This window comes from Euphorbia lathyris, chromosome 5, assembly GCF_963576675.1.
Source record: "Euphorbia lathyris chromosome 5, ddEupLath1.1, whole genome shotgun sequence".
NCBI classification, from domain to species: domain Eukaryota; kingdom Viridiplantae; phylum Streptophyta; class Magnoliopsida; order Malpighiales; family Euphorbiaceae; genus Euphorbia; species Euphorbia lathyris.
This window is the reverse complement of record NC_088914.1, coordinates 45,568,007-45,590,907: the sequence shown is the minus strand read 5'-3', so window position 1 is coordinate 45,590,907 and position 22,901 is coordinate 45,568,007. Positions and strand designations below refer to the sequence as shown.

Here is a 22,901-nt window from a genome sequence, read left to right as displayed (position 1 = left end):
ATAAGTGCCTACCATTAGCAATAGTCATAGTTGCTAATTTCACCATTACCAGGGGCAACTTAGCTTCATTAACTAGTTTCAAATCCACAAAACTGTGGGTACTACCACTATCGATAAGGATCATAATCAGTTTGCGATTAAGGGTACCTTTCAATTTCATTATGGTATTTATCACTCCTCCACTAAATGCATTGATAGAAACTATGATTAGTTCCTCCTCTGGTTATTCCTCAACTTGTTAGATTCCTATATGTCCCAATGACATTTCTAGATTAAGCTCAATCAACTCTTCTTCTGCTCGCCAATAACTTTCTGTTAGTACACTAGTGTCTAGCGAACTATCGATCCCCATATTTCCAACATGCTCTCAGTGTCCTCTTAATAGGTATGGATATTGAAATCTGGTTTAGTAGATGTAGAGGTTAATGTGATAACCGGAGTGCTTGGGGTTGGCTGTGTAGTGTTAGGGATCCAATGTTTGCTTATGTTCATAAGTGATCAAAAGGTGGGTTTGGGTTTTACCATCTCTAGCATATTCTTGAGATGATTCTCATAGGATTTGGTCTGCTTAATAACATCGTAAATGCTAAAGAGTTCAAGAGGTCGGACAACATAATAGAACTCAGGTTTAAGCCTAACAATAAAATTGGCAGTGTAAAACAACTCCTTAATCTAAGGATGAGTCTTCTCCATCTTCAATTTGAGCTTCTCAAACGTGTCCTAATATGCACTCACGGTGGTCTGTTGCCTTAGTTGGGGTAATTGCTCCACTATGTTGGTAACTGTAATGTCTTGAAACCGTTTGCTCACCTCCTCTACAATCTATTCCCAGGTCACACCTTACAATGCGTGACCAATTTTTGTACCACTTCTCAGCCCGGCCATACATATATATCCCTGCAAGCTCAACCTTCTTTCCCACAACTGAAACTGTTTTGCACATTTACTCACCTAGTTATCAACATTTGCTCCATCAAAGGATGGAAGATCGCATTTGGGCAACATTTTGTTAAATGTTGTGGTCTTAGGAAGGGAAGGTTCTATGATAATGAGTTACTAGGGTCACTATCTAAAAGGCTATCTAAAAGGCCTTTGTTTGGGTTAGGAGTAAAGGTAAACAGGACCGAACCGAAAATCCAAAGACCAAAAAACCGAACCGAAAAAACCAAACCAAACCAGACCGAATTATATTTTGGTTTGGTTCGATCCTAATTTTTAAGCTAGTTTGATTTTTGGTTCGGTTCGGCTTGATCTGATCCAAAACCGAACAAAACCAAACCAAAATATAATATGTACTACTTTTAGTTTTAAGGTTTTAAATTAATTAACTAATTATATATAGAAAAGAAAATTCTCTTTCAACTAATTATATATAGAAAAGAAAAACTATTTATATGATTATTGTCTTTATATAATTGTTTAGTTAGTGAAGGCACAAGTAGTTGTAGGTCACTAGTGTTTTTAGACCAAACCAGACCATGCTCACCCCTAGTTAGGAGCACTCTAGGGAGCCTTGAATGGGGTTTGAATACGGTCATAGCTTTGGTGCTGGATGGGTGTGTGTCTGTGTTTGGGGATAAAGTGGTAAAGGCCTTTTGAAACATTTCTTCCATAGAATGGTGAGAATCAATATGCTCCTTCCTGAGCCTACATTGTTCCAAGTAAATTTCTTCCATCTGTTTCTGTTGTACCTTCTATACCGCTTGCATACTGTCCAGTTGTCCTGCAATGGCCTATGCACGAATCGTGAAACTAGGCGACAAAAGCTTTGAGATGTGCTTCTAAAGCTTCTATGGCATTCTTAGCTTTTCTAACTATTGCACAAATTCGCTTAGCAGACAAATTCACCATTCATAGAATAGTCGAAGGATTGTTCGCTCTAATACTAATATCAGGGTTATGTTGACAAATAAGAATTTAGAATAGAAAAGAGGATAGAAAGAAAAAGAGAGAATGTTCAAAAAAATAGGAGGGGAGAGGTAGGAATCTATAGTACTACTGACATCACAGCAATACTATTCTACAGCTGTGCATAGAAAGTTGTCATAACAACCTAACGATTAACACACAAAACTCTAATAAGACAAACAAGGATAATTCTTTTAATAAAACAGCAAAGCTGTAAATAAAACAGTAAATACTAGAATTAACACAAAAGTCATCCTAGTCCCTATTCTTTTTAAGTTGATACGTGATGTAAAGAGATCTGAGGAGAAATTAGGAGAAATACAAAACCTAAAAGAGAATGGCATATGAAATGATAAATTGATACTAGAAAAGAGCCAAAACTCGCTCCAATCCTCTTCTAGTTCTAGTAGCAGCAGCACATCATGCGAGCAAAATTTACAAAGCTCTGCATAAATGTTTACTTGCATTCTCGTTAACACTTCTTAAGGTACATCAAAAGTTTGTCCTCTTATACTCCATATCCCAAACCATCAAAAGTCTGTCATTTTAGACTCCATATCTTATCATGAACCCTAGGAACTGTCAAATGCCTACCTGAGAATTTGAATTTTGCAATTTTCTTGGATCCCAATACTCAAATCAAATGCTCAGGTGAGTCATAAGATACTAGAAGTCCCATCTGTCTAACTGCCGCTTTGCTTCAGCCATGTCTTTCTGTGCCTTCTTTCTACGATAAAATATCGGGCAATCCCGACTGTAGATTCATAAACTATTAGTACTTCAGCTTCACAAAAGTTGAAATTATGGGATTGAAATAAAGCAGCTTTTTTATGCAATGCATGATTTACGTTGTGCTATTTAATGGTTGAAAAGAATGAAGCAAACCTCGTGCACAGAACATCCTGATGAAGCGAGCCTTGGCACTCTTGGCATTGTGTCCATAACCTCCCAAACAGCAACTCTAGATCAGACACTGCATTCAATCTCACATGATGTTAAACACAATCATCACTTTATGTACGCAAAATTATCAAGATTAGGGGATGAAAAGATGCTTACTTTGAGAAACTGTTTTGCAGTACAGCTCTGCCTCTCTTCCTTTACAGTGTGAGCACACAGTTTTCTCTGAACCACTAGTTGAAACACAAATTTAAATTTTAGTCTTTCCCATACCTATCCACACGAAATACCAGCAAAAAGACATTTGATCCCTATACTTGTCCAAATATTAACATTGAGCCCCCGAACTCCAATTTGGTATATGTTCAGTCCAAGAGATTTTGTTTTGGTTAAAATTTAGCCCTGCAGTTAGGTCTGTAACACAAGTTGCATGAAATGGTGCATCTATCAACTAACATATATCCATTTAATGGATGGAATGGAACCATCCACGTGGGACTTAATTTAATGACAATCAACATAAAGGAGCTGTATTTGAACAAATTAAGTACAGAGGATTATGCCAAAATTTGAGCAAGTACATAAGCCTAAAGTATACTTTGTGCCTACAAATACCCTTAGATTCCAACCTGATACTTAAAGAAGAAAATCTCGTGCCAAAAATTTCCAGTTAAGTGGGGAGAGAGAATAGACATAGTTTGAGGGATGGAAAATTTGAGAATCATAAAATTGAGAAAGAAAGAAGAATTAAAAAGAATAATTAGCCTCAAAATTTTAGACTGTAAAGCAAAAGGGTCAATACCTCTAAACCCCAATTCAGATGAGCAAGAGGCAAGACATGCAAGTTCAATAGAAGAGGCAACTAGGACAGTGCTTGATATATATATATATATATATATATATATATATAATTGTTTTAATCAGGTTACAAGAACTCAGGGTAACCAGAAACTTGAAAAATTTATAAACTAATCAAACTATTAAAATAAAATAAAATAAAATAAACCTTAGTTCAGTTTAGTGATTATAGGTGCACTGCTCCAGAATAATTTTGTTAAGAAAATAATGCACTCTATATGCAGCATTGCAGCTATAAAACATAATATGCTGTGGTCTGGTAGGAATGCCATATACTCTGGTCAAATAACTCACTCTACAATATCCATTAGTAATTTATATTATATATATCTCAAAAATCATTGCCAGACACTTGAACATCTTGATCAGAATGAGGAATCAATGAGAGTTAATAACAAAAAACAACTAGCATTACTGGAAGGAAATTCATTTATTGGGTTTACTGGTCCTTTTCATGGGTGTGGGATATTGAATGCAGGTAGGCATGTGAGGAAGAAGTGAGTTCAAATCATGCATACCTAATTACAGCTTTGCAACCAATGCAAGTGAGTTGTTTCTTAGCATATTTCATAAGGCCACCAGCTGTAGGAGTTGGGATGGAAATTGATCTTGTATGACTTCCATGGAGAAGTTCATTACTGGCATTCTTCAAAATGGGCTCAAAAATTCTCAAAAGTGGCTGTATGCAACATGAACAAATTTACTTCACATGAGACAGAAAATTTAAAGAGAAAATTACTATTTGAAGGCATACACGATAACCCAAACTGACCTTGCTAATTTGGTTTTCCAGATAATATTGTGGGTCTATTGGTATGTTATTTTCTAAGACATAAATAGGATCCTCTGATCTCTCATAGGCCTGTCAGTAGCATATCAAATTTAATAAACACAAGCAAATGATAACTAATTTCCAAAATGAAAAAAGTTGAACAAAACAAAGTATCCCCCAAAAAATACCTTAGCACCCTTTGCAGCTTTTATAATGACATAGGGTACTCGATCTCCAACATTCGGTGCTGTGGCAGGATCTCTCTGTAAATCACAAAGATAACAAGCTTCTTTTAGGCTCTGGAACTATCAGCAGTTGGCTAATCAAGTAGTTTTGAATTCTTTCTGTAATATAGTATTTGGACGGATGGAATATAAGCATTTGTACTAACCAGGCTTTGATCCGTTGTAGACTAGAGTGATTATTATAGCTTCTCCCTCAGTTATGTTACCAGTGGCATTTACAGTACTGTTTAATATTTGTGCACATGACACGAAAGCATTATTTTCATTTTCCCCTAGACTGGTAGTTAAACTAGGAGGATGCTTCATCCTCTTTATGTTATCTCTCTTTACTCAACATGATTAGACGTCATTAATTTTCATGGTTCATAGCTGCTTTCTCCATAATCAAAGATTTGTATTCTCTCGGGTACATATACATCGAACACTAAAAACTACACACATATCACCTCAGGATATTGGCTATTTTCATAACTTCAAATGAAAAGTCAAGCTTATAACTACTTATTAAAGAAAAACGGGCAAATTATTATTGGTACAATTAATAGAACACGTTAGAAAAACAGAAAATCATGCCCCTTTTGGCAGAAATGCCTCACAGGTAATAATATTGCCCCTTATTAATATTTAAGCATAAAAAAGGTGCTCAAACCAGGTATGCTGGAAGCATGACTAGCTTAACTGGGAAGGATTTGACCGCATAATCTGTGGTTAACCATAAGATGTCAGTTGACCAAACTCTGATCACGAATTGTAACTTGGATTTCACACTATACTTCAAATTTCCTTTTTTTATTTGCACTTTGAAGAGTTGGTCAACCCAAAAACTTCAATAGATAAGGCTCCAGGAATAGTTTTTATTATCTCTCGCACATCCATAGATGCTGGAATGCCCTTGGACTTAAAGTGTGTACAAGCATATGTCCCATACCTTGTGCTGAAATTTAATTAATAAATGGGGTTGTCAAAGACTCCAAATCTACAACTCTTGCTCCAGGAGGCTTTGATAGCATGTCAAAAAACCACTCAACCCAGAAGCTCATAGGTAAGCTCCAAGAATAGTTTTTATTATCTCTAAGGTTGAAAAAAAAGGCATAATATTCATTTGCCTCCTCAAACTAAGGCTTCAAAGTCAATTAGGACCTTAAACTATTAGAATCATCAATCACGTCCTGAACTAAGCAAAGATCATCAATTGAGGTCTCATCGAAAATCACTCAGTTGAATAGTTTCAGGCCCTCTTCCCAAACCCACTTTGAACCAACATAGAGATTATTACAGTCTACATTAAATAGTCACAATTTCTGATTTTAAAATAGGATGAGGACTCAATTGATGATTTTTTCTTAGTTCAGGGACCTAATTGATGATTTTGATAGTTTAGGATCCTAATTGATTTTGAAGCTTTAGTTTGGGAAGCTAAATGGATGTAATGCTAAAAAGAAAATATAAAGAATTCCAATGCTAACTTCCTAGATATTGAATTCTATAGTTCATTTCTATTGGGTGATAGTTCTACAACAAATTGAGAGCAACAAGTTCAATAAAAAAGTTTTGAGACAAAAAGAAAATAGATCAAATAGCACTACCGCAGGAGAGAGAAAAATAAAAACAGACAAACAAACAAACAAATCACCATAACATACAATAAACAATCTGAGAGAAAGAAAATACATCAAATTGTCAAATTGTCAAATAGACCTTGACAAAATTGTTACAATTATTTTTGCCCAATATATAATGGCACCTTTTTTAGCAGATCCAAACTAGTTAGGATTAACATATGGTTGTTGCGTATGATGGAAACTTCTTGCCAATATTTTATACCCACATTCAAACTTAATCATCTGTCCTCCTGATCTCTTAATTTCTATAGCTTTCAGTTTTTTCCCTTATCTAAAAAATAACAGAATTTTGCTTTTTCTATCAAGAGGATTGATGCTTTTAATTCCACCTACTCTAAACAACAAAAGGACAAGCATTTACAAAAAGATTACTTATACACATAGAGGAGTCAATAAAATAAAGTACCTTGCGCATGCGTTCAGCAAGTTCTACATGAGCTGTCTTTACTTCGTAGTTATCTCCAGCCTTTGTTAGACCCTGTTCAGCTAAGAAATCAGTACATAAGATGTTCATGTTGATGAGGGAAGAACTTTCAGATGCACTCAAAAAGCCATTTAAGGACAATAAGCAAAAGCCTATTGGTAGAACCACCTCATCAATACAATATCCCACCTTAGTAATCACCAGAAGTGACAAATCCATCCGGTTCATGAGAAGATCAGAAATAGTGTGCTTCACATATTGCACAGCACCAGGCACATCTCTGTCAATTAATATCTTATGAAGGCACTCAGTCACGAGATTCTTTACCAATAAACAATTGTCTCTTCGAACTGTTTCAATGCCTGACCATTATTTTTGAGACATCATTAAAAAATGCCTCCTTTAATGCACAGAATTCAAATGGCTGAAAAGCTTGAATATTCACCTTTAGTATCCATTTTGTCGAATTTGTCTGGATTCGTCCAGAATAAACCGGCGTATCTCTTTTTGCTTATCAACAGATATGGATAATAAACCTTCTCAAACTCGAGCTTGATGGGCTTTACATGCCAATATTCCATAGACAGGAAAAAAAGGTTTACCAATAAATAAATAAATAAACCCTGATGGTTGAAAGTTCATAACAACAACAAAGCTCCAAAAACTTAGTATCTATATCAGCAATTAAAAACACTCCGCATGGTGTAAACCAAAAATTAACAACTATAGTTGAAACCATGGTCAGCAAATTCCTTGGTTTCTCAATGTTGCTGGACCGGATTCCCTCGACCTTAATAGAGGCACTAAACTAATTTTTGCAAAAAAAAATAAAAATAACTCCAACCTAGGCATAATTTTTAAATTTGACCCATTGCTGTTGTGTTCCCACTAGAGCAATTTTCTCTCCTATCCTCTTTTCTCTTATTAATCATCCCACTTAAAATTGATCTGGTCTCACTGTCACTGGTTCCATCTTCAGATTATTCGTAGGTATATTTGTTGTCAAGTAATAATTACAGCTACTTCAACGGTTCCAACAAAGGTTAAGGCAACAAGAAAAACATATTTGAGCTCTTTGTAGGGGCTCTTTGTAGGGTTGACAATGGGTGCAAGTATTCCCCGTCCCAACCAGGGATTCGCCCCTAGGGGGACAGGGAATCCCCGAAAAAGTTCTCACGTGGTGAGTATGGAGATTTTTTTAATCAAGTTGGGATGCCCATCCCTGCCGAGCGGGGATCCCCAAAATTATTAGTAAGATACATATTCTTTAAATATTAATATTAATATGTACACCGAATAAATCTAATTATAACACTTAACTAAAAACTTTATACATAGTATTTGTATTTACTTAAAATATTGAATTATTATAATTATCTTTTATTACTTTGATGTTTTATTTTATATAAAATTAATTTTTAATTGATATTTAAAATAATAAATAAATAAATAAAATAAAATCCTCAAAGGGATCCCCGCAGGGCAGGGACGGGGAGAGATTTACCCTGGACGGATTAACCAATCCCCATCTTGTTTAGCTGTTTGATATTGTCACGGAACCTATTGACCCAAAAGCTTAACCTGATAGGTAAGCACCAATAATAGTATTAATTAGTATAATAAAAGAAATTGTCCGGATTTGAATCCTTGACCAGCTCTTTGGTGCTAAGAGGTTCTAGTACCATGTCATGTCACTGATTGACCCAAAAGCTTAAGATGATTAATAAACCTAATATAGTATTTATCATTACCTCTAATAGATACATTCTACAAGTTCAAAACCATCACATGGGCTTGAAGTGTGAACAACACACGCCCATCTTACAATGTGTTGAAATTAAATCAACAAATTTGCTAGGAATCGAACCAAAAGCTTAAACTGATAGTTAAAGGTCCAATTCATATTAATATCTGAGAAAATCTCCACAACATAGAAAAGAAATACTAATTATTACTATCAGTTGTGTTCACATGGGTCCTAATGACCAAGTGAATTTGGTCATTCACCGTTAGATCTAAGCTCATTTAATCTAAGCCTTGGGATGCTTTGAATCTCCTCCAGCTTAGATTAAATGAGCCTAGATCTAACGGTGAATGACCAAATTCACTTGGTCATTAGGGTCCATGTGAACACAACCGACTTTACTATTTGATATATTAATGCTCAATAGAAATATCAAAATAATAATTTATTTAATTATACATCCGACTATACTTGTGACACCTTGTTTTCGTTTCTAAAATTAATGGCAGCAATTTGCAATTTTTGGATATATATATATTAAGATTTCGTTTCTTTGATCCTAGATTTGAAACTTCTATACTGCACATAAAAAGTCAAATTTCGTTGGAGCTTTTCACCCAACACAAATTTCTGGGGCCCACACGTCCTACAATATTGTGCAAAAGAGAGATGGAGACTATTCTGAACCACAATACCCAGCAATTAGATTGTTAGCTTTTACAAGATTGAAAACAGAAAAGAATGTTTAACAATGTATAAAATTTAATTTTGTTTTCTCTAATGAATCATTAATTCAACTGCCAAATCAGTTGAAGTTGTGGCTTAATTTGCCCAGAGTTTATCAAACAGATAATTTAAATCATCATATTACAAAAAATTGAAAACAAAACTTATGGAAAAATCCCACGTTATGGATCCTATACTTGGAAAAAATTGACAATTTAAACCCTATATTTCTACTGTCATATTTGGCCCCTGTACTTTTGTTTTCAGGAACATTTTTCCTTCTGTCAGGCATGTCCAAAACATGCTGTTTAAAACATGAGGAAATTACTTTGGCCACGCACAAATTAACTACATGTGTAAAGCATGTTTAATGGATCCGTTTAATAAGGGCCAAACTTTTCCAAAGGCCAACGTAACAAAATAACAGTAGCTAAGACAGATTTTCCCAAGGGGTCAAAAATTGTCTTTTTCTGAAAACTTACCTTTATGAAAGTTCCACTGATGTGTTCAGCAGCTTCTCTTCCCAATTTCATTGCTCCTTCAACGGTAGGAACACCAAATTGTACCATAACAGAATCTGTATCCCCATATATAACCTGAAATCATTACCCTGATCAGGTTTACATGCCCAAACCCAAAAACAATCAGAACCAAGGTATTTGACCCGAACTGAACATAACCAGATACATAGAGAACTTCAAAGAAATAAACATGAGCAAATAAGTCAAATGGAGAAGGCTGAACCCACATATTTAGCGCATAAAGGAGTCATTACTCAGCAATATTATGTTCTATTATCTTTTATTTATGGAAAAATACCAGAAAAGTTCCCATAGCAAACCTTTGCTACAAACAAAACAATCAAAGATAAAATAATATGCCAAAAAAGCCGGTTACATGAACTAAAGTAACAGAAATGATATAAAGATACAGAGGCAAGCAAAGAAACACAATAACTCAATAAGTGAATGAGTAGGAGTTTTTGGAGAGAAACAGATAAGCCACAGTTAGAAAAAAAAAATAATAGGATAACATTAAATATCTCATACTTGTTAGTAAATGCCTAAAACAATGGAATCAAATTAAGCAAAAAAAAAAAAGTCTAGTCCATAATTTGTTTATACCATATAATACCTTCTGTATGGTTCATCATCCACATAAAATAATGCCTATTAGTACATCATTATCTCAGCATATTAGATGCCAATTCAACAAAACAATAGTACCCAAAGAGGTATCTACCTTATTGAGTCTCCATTATTTACAACCAGCAATCAAACATTCTTCTCCTTCATAAAAGATTATCATTTTTTATTATTATTATATACACATGCACATGCACGCAAGTTATCCACTTCAAATAATTCATATTTACAACAGACGCATTATAACAGTACAATAAATCAACTTAATAAGCTACTCGATTTTCTCTTAATGAATTGCACGATAACCATTTGAATTGATATTTTGTAAAAACGGACAGTAAATGCCAACAAGGCCACATACTATTACAGCATAACTTATATTTTCTTAATTTGGCCAAACACTATAGCAATTGGACTATTAAAAACAGACTGGCCATTGACCACTGAATAGGAGATTCCAATAGATAATCATGAAACAAAAGAATAGAACTTATAACCTGTCAATACAGAACGGGCTCTAACAAGCAGAAATTGCTAATTTAAGTTCCAGATGGCATACCTCAGCATTGTGTTCATAGCCCCCTATTATGGTAAACTTGTCTTCCACAAGTTTTTTTGTGTGCTCAATCATTTGTCGACCTTTACAAAGAAAGAACATGTTAATCCACAGAGAAATATTATGTAGTTTCTCGACATTTGGTTAGTAATTATTTCATGTTACATATACCATAGCTTGTAACACTTGAAGATATCTCTAAACATGGCAATTGACCAACTGTAGCCCCTGTAAATCCATATACAGAATTTGCACTGATCTGCAGAAACACCAAAAAGCAAGGTGAAACCAATAATAGCAATATGGATGCTAAACAATCCTAAGCCTCGACAACTGAACTTTGAAAACAATAAGGTGCCGTTATGGTTCATGGAATGGAATAGGTATTACCAAGGAATAGAATAGGATAGAATAGCTTTTTCTCCAGGAAAAAAAAAAAAAAAAATAGGATAGAAAAGAATAGGTATTCTTTAGAAGTACATGTATATTTGGTTGGTGGAATGGAATAAGATGAAATAGCTAGTTTTATAGTTCAAAAGACAAATTTACCCTCAAGTGTAATTTCTTATTTATTTTAATTATTACCTCAATTATTCAAATATTTAATATATATTATTATTATTTAAGGAAAAACGTGGAAAATGATAAAAACGAATAAAAAACGTAAAAAACGCGAAAACCAAAAAAAATGTAAAAACATGAAAAATGCAAAAAGAATGGGAAAAACGTGGAAACGCGAAATGTGAATTTTAATTATAACCATCAGTCTTTCACGTTTTTTCAATTTTTCGCGTTTTTACCATTTTCGCGTTTTTTCCGTCTTCATGTTTTTTTTACGATTTTCGCATTTTTACCTTTTCACGTTTTTACTGTTTTCACATTTTTCATGCTTTTCTATTTTTACTATTTTCGCATTTTGCACTTTTTTTCGTATTTTTACCGTTTTTCAAGTGAAATGTGAAACAAATGATCAATAGACATGAGAGATGTAATTTTGGAATCAAAGAAAATGTTAGTTATGGAATAGCCATTCCTAGCTTAAATCAAGGAATCCCTATTCCACCAATTGTGGAATACAAATTCCATGGAATAGCTATTCTATGAAAAAAAAAATGAACCAAATGGGGGAATAGAGATCCTTTAGGATAGCTATTCTATTCCTCCTCTATTCCATGAACCAAACATGTTCTAAGGTGTTTCCCGATGGATGAGATACTAAGCTTACCTTCAATGCTAGTTGTCGACCATCTAAAACAGCTTTCTCCAATGGATCCTTGGCTTCCTAAAATTATATATCGTCATATTAATATAATAAGACAAAAGGGGAAACACACTATCAGAAATTCACAAAGGTGCAAAAACACAATACAAAATCAAAATTCAAAATGAGAAGGTAGTTACTTTCAAATCTGCTTTAGCTCTTCTTCTAGCAGCTAATAGTTCTTCCAGAATTTCAGGAAGAATTCCCTGAAATGATAATTACAACAACTTAAAAGTCTGAAATTTCCATTCAATTCATGGTCATAACATTACATATGTGAGAAGATGTCAGTAAATAACAGCAATGATGTTTAATTTATTGCTAACAAAAGAATCAATATTATGGATTAAGCTTAACCTTCTGCAGATCTGATTTGACAAATGTTTCACCAGATGGAGTTCTGTTAATACATTCAGGTGGAAGGTTCAGTTTATGAACATCTTCAGAAGTCACCTTCACCATATATAACAATTAAGAATCAAAGGTAAATATTTGGAATGAAAAGCTTCTCATTTAAAAAGAAAAAAAATGTTCAATATCGTTACCAGTGTGCAATAACATAGATTGTATGCCATCATTATTGAAGGATACAGAGATGCAAAATCCAATGTTGCAATTGGCTTTTCATAGAATCCTGCTTTCGCCTCCAATACCTGAAATTATTAAATACCCAAAATGTAGGCAGATATCCTTCAACTCTAAAGCAAAAGAAGTACAATACAATCACCAAGAGATAGTTAATGAGGAAAATCATTTCATCAAACTTCATGAGATCTTTTAAAGCGGATGACTATCTTAGAAAAAATAATTATATTTATAGCCTTTATAAATGTACGCATAACCATTATAACTTAAACTCTGAATACTGTAAAGTGTGAAGGTTGAAAACAAAGTTTGAAAAATACCACCCAGGTTTATATCAGAGTAATTATAATATTAGAGAGAGTAACAAAAGACAATGGTCTGGTTGTTTCTGAATGCTTAACTTAATAAATGATCCTTCTACTCTCTCTTCTTCATATTAAAAAAAAAAATTGAATCTAAAACACAAGCAGTTATTTCCAGCAAATTAATGTTTATGGTAAACAAGTGAGCAAAAAACAAACACCACAATCGAAAAACTCGGAGCATGAGCGAAAGAAAATACAAGTAAACCCTCTCGAGTGCTAAACCAAAAAGACATTTATCAAACAAAGTTCAGTCCCAATGGAAAAGTCTTGAGAAAGACTAAGTGCCTTTGCCTTCAAATAGGAGCCATTAGCGCAATAATATCCATAAACAGCATTCTCAATAAGCCTTCAATTCCTCTCAAGAAAAGAAGGGAGACAAGCAAGACAGAAACAAGATATATGCATGTACACATAGAACACAGTAAATCAATAATATTAGTACAGCAAGTGTAACAAATTCTTCAATCATCTTAAATTGAAGCTTGAATATCACAGGGTTAGAAAAGTGATAAAAGAAAATTAAGATGATTGGAAGAATATAAAATCATCTTCATTACATTTTTTATGGGAATCTGCTAATTAGCTTCCTACGACATTAAGGATTAGGACTTTGAACTTTGCTGCAAAAATCTTTTCTAAGTCCAATTCTTATCTAATTTATTTATCCCTCTCAAGAATATGCCATCATACAAAAATGGGAAAGCTCATATTTGAACTTCTGATATCATACAAAAGGTTACCACTGTGATCTTTGAGATGAGAAAAAATATGGCCTAATAAGGTCTACTAATTGGTTTATTGTCTGTCATAAAGGATGCTGAAGCTCGTTCTCACTTATTTCTACATCTTGAAGGGGCATGAATAATTTGTGCTTTGAGGATTATTCAACAAGATCGTATTTTTTATCTAGTGTTGTATTTTCAGTTCATCTTTTCAAGATGATTCTCTCTACTCCATGGTAGTCCTCTTTTGCACAATTCCACACCTTTATCTTTCTCCTTCAGGCTTTAAACTATATTTACATGCTTATGGGAAAGAGAAGGTGAATGAGTCTGCATAGATATATAAACTCACAGTGGCCCCTTCATATGTTGATTGTTCAGATCCTGCCTGTTTGACATTGGGGATAACAAGGTTCTTCTGTTTAGCTTTCCTTAGAAGTTGAGAAAGGACCTGAAAAATGAGGGGTTGACACCCTAAATTCGATTAAGCCAATAATCAACTGAAGCACCAATCAATAACTCATGTATTGTGTAATTTTTCGTAACCTTGATACTTTGTCCCCTCGAAAGAAGGAAAGATATCGGGACACCTGTAACACGAGCCATTTCCACATAATTGTAAATGTACATCAGCTTGTCCAGAAGCCGTTGTGGGAGATAAGCATCCTGCAATTTAAAGAGAAGAAATTGATTATCCTCAAAATTTTGTATGTGATCTCTATTTATAGGACTACATTTATACACAAGTAACAGGGACTCTCAGTTCATTATGTCAAGTTGAATGATCCTAATATCTAGATAGAACGAGTCTATGCACATTCCCAGGTTAGATGCTTAAATATATAATCATTCGGTTAATGCATTCCACAGTCGCAAACATTTTCCACAATAATGCAGATGTGTACAGCACAGTTAAAATATCAGAAAGATGCAAGAGATTTTGAAGAGAGGCAAGCCTAGCAAGGAAAGTGATGGAACAAGGGAATAGAAGATATAGTCAAACTAAATACACACCTTCAAACAATATACAGCAAGGCGCCTCCTAGTCTCTGCATTCCCATTCTGAAGATCAGATATTATGGAATGGTGGACGTCCTCTTTCTGTCGAATAATATAGTCAGTCAGCGACATCATTACAAAAGACTCATTATCACTAATGACAATAAATAAGAAAAAGGTTAATCAGATTCTGCAAGAGAAAGAATGAAAAAAATAGATTATTTCCCATTGTTTTTGCTGTCTTCGTTGCCATTCTTATAAACAAGCATTTAAGGACTAAACTCACACTATACTCAACTAACCAATATTATATACCCGGTGAATTCTGGATGATGCATGCCAACAATAAAGACAACATAAAATAAAGCATAACCACTTTATGTGGTGATCCCACAAAAAAAGGCCAAATCCAGCAAATTTCATAACAAAAAATCTGAACTTACCTGCTCAGATAGAAAGTGTGCTGAGACAGAATTTAATGAGTAAGAACTTAATTTATAATCTCTTTGCATGGCCTGATAAGAAAGAAAAAGGAATAAATTAAATGTATAGTATATCATAAAACAAAGTACTTAATCACTCAAAGCAGATATTACTTGCACAATACCTGGAGCAAATCAAATTGAACCCTCCCATCCAATGTAACTTCTTTACTTTCCCTGGTTCCATATTGTCTGAAACACCAAAAGAACAAAATGGACCAATATTTCTGTTAAAAAGAAACTTATATACAGTGCACAGTAAGTCTAACTAAAACTCGTAAATTAAGAAAAGAAACTCAGTTCATGACTTGATTGGGATACTATCATCAATCATGCACCAAGCTGCAAGAAATTTAGGGTATTAAATGCTAAACACATCTTCTTGCTTTATCCAACTTCTCTAATACCAACCTCGATGGAAAAACTATAGCACAAGTAAGAGAGTGAAATACAGAGAGAGGAAATGCCCTTAATCCCATTAATAGCATGACAACTATCACAGTAGATATAGCACTACCTTGATGAGAAAGTGGTATCTTTCACCCGGACCCTGCTGTTCCTGGTGCGGCCTAATACAGGAAATTCTGCTATTCCCAACTTTTCAGCTCTCTATAAACCAAGGAAAGTAAAACATTATCTGCAAATATGATAACAAACACAAAATAACAATTCTAGTTGGAAAATCAGAACTTATATGGAAACCTCGAATATAAAACAAAGTGCCCTCAAAAAAACGCTATAAAACAAAATAGACAAATTTTCCACTAAGAAAATAAACAAGGGTAACAAAGGAAAGTTCTAATTACCTCAATGAGATATGGCAAGTCAAATTTGCAGATATTGTATCCAATTATAACATCTGGGTCCACTTCACGGATAAAATCCTGCATGAATCACCATCTTGCACATTAAAATGCTCTAAACACCCATTTGCTACATGAAACTAGTAGCATTCTGTGTAAGCAGGGTTTCCACAATAGAATCTTTTTGTTACATGAAGCTAATAATAATTATATACAGTAGGTCTTTTCACAACAAACAGCAATATATTTGCCTGACATTACAATTCGGATACTACTATGCTAGAGTTCCATATTCAAGCATTACCCTTATCGATTATCTAAAGAAGCAAAAAGAAGCATGTATACCATTCCCTTAAGATGGACAATAGCTTGACAAGGATTCCACCAATCATAATAAATATCAAACCGAACTGTAAAGTACGAGTTTGATTAGTTTCAATGCATACTCACAGATGGCTCAAATTATTTTGAAAGTTTCACCAACTTTAATTTATTGTTGGGTCTCACGCTATCCATAACTGCTAACCTAGATTGCTAACAATCTAGGCATAACAGATTATATTGAAAATGAAATTAGGATTTTATTTCAATAATTTATTGGGTAAAAAAAATAATAATAATAAATAAAAATAAAAAACTATTGAAAAATTCAAGGAACCATTTAACCAAAAGCTTAAGGTGATAGCTAAGGCTCTACTAGAATACTTCTTATTCTGAAATTCAATGGATAAATGGGGTTGTGAGGACTCAAACTTTAGACCTCTTGGTTTAGGAGGCTCTGGGTTAAGGAAGCATTTAACCAAAAAGTTCAATCTGATAGATAAGACTCTAAGAACAGTTTTTATAATCCCTAACATAAAGGAAGCCAAATAAGGACTATCTAATGGACTCTTAACAGCTAATATTCCAATCAGACACTACATGTGCAGCAATTTGATCTCTATAGCCACTATCACCTAACATAAAGGAAGCCAAATAAGAACTATCTAATGGACTCTTAACAGCTGATATTCTAATCAGACACTACATGTGCAGCAATTTGATCTCTATAGCCACTATCACCATCAAAACAACAAAAAGATAATAGTTGGAAGCATTATTTGCAAAAAGAAGCAACTATGCCTCACTAGTATATCACAAGCTACAAGAAACAAAAAAAAAAAAAAATCCTATTGATCAAACAGAGATAGGTCAAACTTTTTTAGGTAACTTGCAGAATACAGTCCCAAAGGAAATAAAAGATTTAAGGGAAAAGTTCAGAAAAAAGAAAAATAATTTGTGGTTTCACACTTTGACACTTCATGGACTGGAATTTTTTTGTGATAAAATGGTATCTATGGTTTCAATGATAGAAAAATAAGAAATTTTTGGTAACACTATTGAAGTTGATGATGTCGAGGACATTTTTGTCTCAACAGTTTTCTCTCATGTAATTCATTTAAAAAAAATACTGCACAAGAAAAGAATTTTGGAACTCATTGTCTGCTCTCAATCGACAGAATTTTTCAATGAAGATGGCGAATTGAAGTGGTCTAGATTGTCTGCAGAAATAGCAAAATGGAATACCTAGGCAACGGAAAGTGATTGGACAAAAATGCTCTCCGACTTTAATAGCTTTGCTAAAAAATCCTTTTTTTCAGACATTGAAAACCACAGGTATCATTTTGTCACCAAAAAATTAGACAGTCCTTAAAGTGTCGAAACGCGAAACCACATTTTTTTCAAATTTTCCCAAGATTTAATTAGAGACCAAAGATAGAACCACTAGAGATGGAAAAGTAAGACAAGAAAATGATCACAAACCTATGCTCACATATAGACAAATGCATACTTCTGTATTATAAAAATGTGCTTAAATGTTCTTTCATTAGCACAAGTATGCCATTTGACAAGACTAGCATTTTACTTATCTTAGATGTTTGCCAAATTTCCTCCATAACCAACATTCTTAATGCTATAACAATCATAGGAAACACAGTATCATAAAAGAAAACAAACAAACAAAAAAAGTGATTGGCCACAGGTACAAGTTAATAAAAAATAAAACTACCTCGGAAGCATGGGACTAGACCTCTAAAATGAACTCGCACTTACATGGTATAAGAAAAGAAAAAGCAGAGGCAAAATTTATACCCTCCAAGCTAGTAAGACTTCCCTCTCTGTATCAAATGCCATCACATCTACACCAACGATAGGGGAGCATGAATTTAGGGTCATCACATTACGGATAAATGGTCGATCCTCTCCCTGCAAAGTTACTAGATTGGCCACCTGAAATGAAAATTTCAATTTCAGTCCAAAGAAACAATCAGCATTCATTAACCAGATTGCTTGACTAGAACAAGAGAACAAATTGAAACTAGATGTAAACCTGAATAACAGGATCATGAGTAGGCTCAGGAAAATGACCTTTACGGCCAGCACACTCAATGTCAAAACTCAATATTCGAAATGGAGCCATTTTGGAGAATTCCCCTTCAGGGGCATGACTGATCAATTCTGAATACCTGGGGACAGAAGTTAAGGAGGAAACATATCTTAAGCACGCTTATTAAGGTCAAGATTACAAATATTCTCCAGACGACACATATCTCATGCCAAGGATACAAGCAATCAAACTCTAATTGACAATAAGATAGGCCCTTTAATGTCTTCTTATATTTTCCAGCTGGCATTTCAATCCAATTTCCACCAACAATGTTGCAGTCAATCATGAAGCGGAGAGCAAAGAGAACATTGCTTTCATATGTCATGAAGCTCCTGGTACCTAGGCCATCAATGTGTATGCCTTTGTCAAGAATACCTGCAAAGGATTAGAAAGTGTCAAACATGACCATCAAAAGTGAACCGTGTTGCAAAACACCCTTTTTTGTATTCTTTGCAAATTCATTTAAATTCAAAATAAGCAGATATTGCATCAAAAAAATTCAAGATGTTTACCGCGACAGCTGGCTACCATTGTTGGCAATGCAACTACAATCTTAAGAAAAGGATGCAAAGACTGTTGCTGGTAATACATAATGCTCCTTTTGTGCACCATTTCTATTCGTCGGACAAACTTGGGAACTTTACTGCTCCTATTCACCTCCCTCATTCTCCCCTTAAGCACCATGATAATCAAAAGAAAGAAATCAATTCTCTCTGTGTGTTTATATGTATACACTTTTAGTCTAAGGAAGTGCTAAAGCCAGGTACCTCAAGAATTTGTTGAAAATGGGATATGTCATCAGGACCCATTCCGGCAGGACAGTTGATGTAAAAATAGGGCTCAAATCCATGAACATTGCAGCAAACACTGTGTCCTATCGACATAAATTTTATTAAGAAAAAATAAGTTATGTAAGACAACTTCATCAACATATGAATGTAGTAGATTGAAGATGCTTTATAGCAAAGTACTGAAGCAACAAGTGAGAATCATACTTCCAGTCATACAAAAGAAGCTATTGATAAATGATTGATTGGCAAGTAAAAATGGGTTCTTGAGAAAATGTAAGAAAGCAGCTATGTGAGAAAGAGGCATGCATTGTCACTTCAAATTCAATAGAAAGAACAATTATTGTTTGTAAACAATATCGTTGATAACTATCTACCCATCTTCAGCTCAAGTACAGGACCATACCAATGCCAACCAAAGAAATTAATTTAAAATTTCAGTTACATACTTTAAAGGTCTAAATTTAGAGATATGGTGCTAATTAGCCAAACCTTGGAATGTATCAAGGCTGTAATCAAAGATGCAAAATCTTTCTTATTTTCATTTACTTAGATTTGGACACCACAATAGGTGGAGAAACAAGGGAAGCAAATCAAACTCAATATATCATTCATAACATATCACGCCAATATTTTAACTCCACTGATGGCATTGCGCCTCAAAACATATATAAATCAAAAGATGACCAAATTATAACTATAAAAAAATTTAGAAGGTATATTTTTTAAAGGAAATTTAGAGAGTATCTAATCAAAACTTCCCCCATAATTTTTCATTATCAATACAAGTATTTTTCTATAGTTACTTTCTTTTCACCCAAAATAAACATTACTTAGTCAATAACTATTCTTGGATTATGGAAGCAACAAAATGAAAACAATTGGCCATAGACACCTAAATGGAAACCACACTGCCATTAATCGATGGAAAGTTTCAAGCAGACCTCCATGCACCTACAAGTAGAAACTTGGATAGGAAAACAGAATCTCACTTTAATGAGTTTTATGGTCTTTTTGTCAGAAGCATTACAGTTAAACAACACTAGGGAGAGAAAACTGAATTTGTAAATTTTGACCTTACCTTCCCTTGTGACCCCAAAAATTCTGATAATCGCAGCAGGTCCTGCCCTATCAGGCAACAGTTCCCTGTTACTATCTCCAATCACGTAATCAATCTCCAATTGCTGAAATGCTGAACAAGAAATAAATTTATTAAACAATACCAAAAAAATTAATGTAAACAAGAAGATGCATTTATCGTGAAACACCAAAGACACTCACTGATGCTCTGAGATTGGGATATGTAGGCGTGAGAGAGAGCTGGGCGAGCCCACTTGATGAGACGAGAAGCGAGTGCCTCCCGCTTCTCAGCATCACGGAGAATGAGGTTCTCCTCGTCTTCAGCAATGAGGGTTTCGTCAAGGAAAACATCTTCGTCCAAAAATTCTTCTTCTACATTTGCGACAGCGTTCTGCCTCGCTACTGGAGGAGGTTGTTTCGGTTGAGACGTCGGCGGTGGACGTTTCCTGCTGGTGCCGTTCCGATTCATAGATGTAATTTCCACAGGGGCTGCAGACGTCACTTCGCTGCTTGGAGAAAGCGAGGGAAAGTAGAAAGTGTAGAAAGGGAGGTGTAGAAAGGGAGGGAAATCTTGGTAAGTATGGAATGATATATTAATTAAGCTAATAGTATATTTTCTAGTGATAATTACTAATCTAACTCAATCAAGGACCCAATTTATATATCTAACCCACCTTGCCTTCAAGTTACCAAATTATACACTTTCACCAATTTTGGACAAAACTACCCTTATTTGTATATAACAACCATCTCCTCTTTCCCTTTCATTTATTTTCACATTCTCACATCAATATTCATCAACTCAACCCAAGATTAGGCACATCCATACCTCATTCAAGTTCATGTAAGTATCATTTCTTCATTTTTCATACACATTACTAGAAATACACAGTTGGTATTCGAATGTATTTGCTTGAATCTTGACATTTTCCGATTCCGCCATTGTCGCCCGATGTGTCGCATTCTGGTGCTCAAATGCGACACAGAGAATCAAATGCGACAATTATAGCTTGTCGCCTTCAGAGCCATGTCGCATTTGCGGCCGCATTTGATGTAGCATGTCGCATTTTGATATAGAATGTCGCATTTGCGGTCGCATTTGATATAGCATGTCGCATTAGATGTCACATTTGAGTCGCATTTTGATATAACTAGTCGCATTTGAGTCGCATTTACATATGAATTGGCTTTATTATGTTTTAATCACGTGTCCATTTTAATAAATGTAGAAGTATGTCAACCAAAGAGAGGTGTACGTGTTTTTTGTCTTGGAACGGACTGTGGAGCACAGAGGGAACTGTGATGACATACGTGGGTGGTAAAGCGAAGTTGTTGGTTTTGCCAACAGAGATTGACTTGCAAAAGTTGAAAGAGAAAGTTTATGGTGCACTTCGCGTTGATTCAGCCTCGTATGATCTCCAAATGTCCATGCAGGCGACATATGGTCCAAATAAACTGTGTGGTGGGATAGCACATATTGATGACGATGTCATGGGATTCATAGAGTATTGCCGAATGAATCCGACCGATTTGATTCCACTGTATGTTACTCTAAACATGCGAACAACAGAAGCTTCAGCATTGCGACCTAACAAGGATGGACATGTTGGTCAAAGCAAACCAACGGAAGTAGTAAGTAATGATCCCACCATCGAAATGGATGCTCCTATACATGGTAAGGATGATAACGATGGTGGAAATGGTATCGATTATCAGAACTACAATAATGATGATTATCTGAATAATGATAATCATGATCATTATGATAATGATTATTGTTACGATAATGGTGACAATGTGGAAAATGAAGATATCACTCGGAATGAAATTCCTATTAAAAGTGTTCATGAAATAGCTAAGCAATCTGAATGCGTCCAACGTATCCCATATGAGGATGGTGATGAAGATAGAATGAAAAGGATGACTGATCCATTTCGATGGTGTCCAAAGCCATGTGCTGCGCCCGTGAATATGATTGCACCTAAGCAATCAAACGGAGGGACTACTTTGAGGGTCAATGATATATTTTCAAATAAAGTTGAATTGCAAGATTCACTTGGAAAATATGCAATTGAAAATTCGTTTGAATGGAAGGTTTACAAATCAAACAAGTCTTTGTTTGAAGTGAAATGTAAAGATGTGGACAAATATAAATGGAGGGCTACCAGGTTCCAATTTGTTCAGGCTTTCAAGAATGGATGATATGGACATACACACTTGTGGGAGAGATCAGATATGTCCGCACCATAGGCAAGCGTAGAAACGTGTTGCAGGGATACTACACCGAAATAGGTTTGATTTGGAAAATCGGGTGCATCGACCAGAGGATATTGTTTTCGATTTTGAACGAGATTTTTCCGTTAATCTCTCTTATATGCAAGCTTGGAGATCAAGACACTGGGCATTGGAAGCTCAGAGCGGTTCGCCGGAGGAATCATTTATGTTGTTACCGGACTACCGTGAGATGTTGAAGAGTACAAACCCGGGA

The 22,901-nt window shown here is 34.8% G+C and overlaps 1 protein-coding gene across 1 annotated transcript; it reads right to left on the bottom strand.

The window, feature by feature from the left end:
* Positions 1-2,079: 2,079 nt before the first annotated feature.
* On the bottom strand, positions 2,080-20,990 carry LOC136229875 (DNA polymerase delta catalytic subunit). The gene is made up of 30 exons (XM_066018748.1): positions 20,615-20,990; positions 20,415-20,525; positions 19,313-19,419; positions 19,058-19,217; positions 18,725-18,920; positions 18,489-18,624; positions 18,251-18,388; positions 16,121-16,198; positions 15,832-15,923; positions 15,440-15,506; positions 15,276-15,347; positions 14,848-14,934; positions 14,380-14,499; positions 14,186-14,284; positions 12,707-12,814; positions 12,519-12,614; positions 12,302-12,367; positions 12,126-12,182; positions 11,072-11,159; positions 10,904-10,983; positions 9,682-9,795; positions 7,175-7,289; positions 6,919-7,091; positions 6,712-6,783; positions 4,627-4,701; positions 4,439-4,528; positions 4,185-4,345; positions 2,968-3,041; positions 2,794-2,881; positions 2,080-2,662 (listed from the first exon to the last, which is right to left on the bottom strand). Exons 1-30 carry the CDS (start codon positions 20,880-20,882, stop codon positions 2,575-2,577), a joined length of 3,276 nt encoding a protein of 1,091 aa, XP_065874820.1. The 5' UTR covers positions 20,883-20,990; the 3' UTR covers positions 2,080-2,574.
* Positions 20,991-22,901: the final 1,911 nt, after the last annotated feature.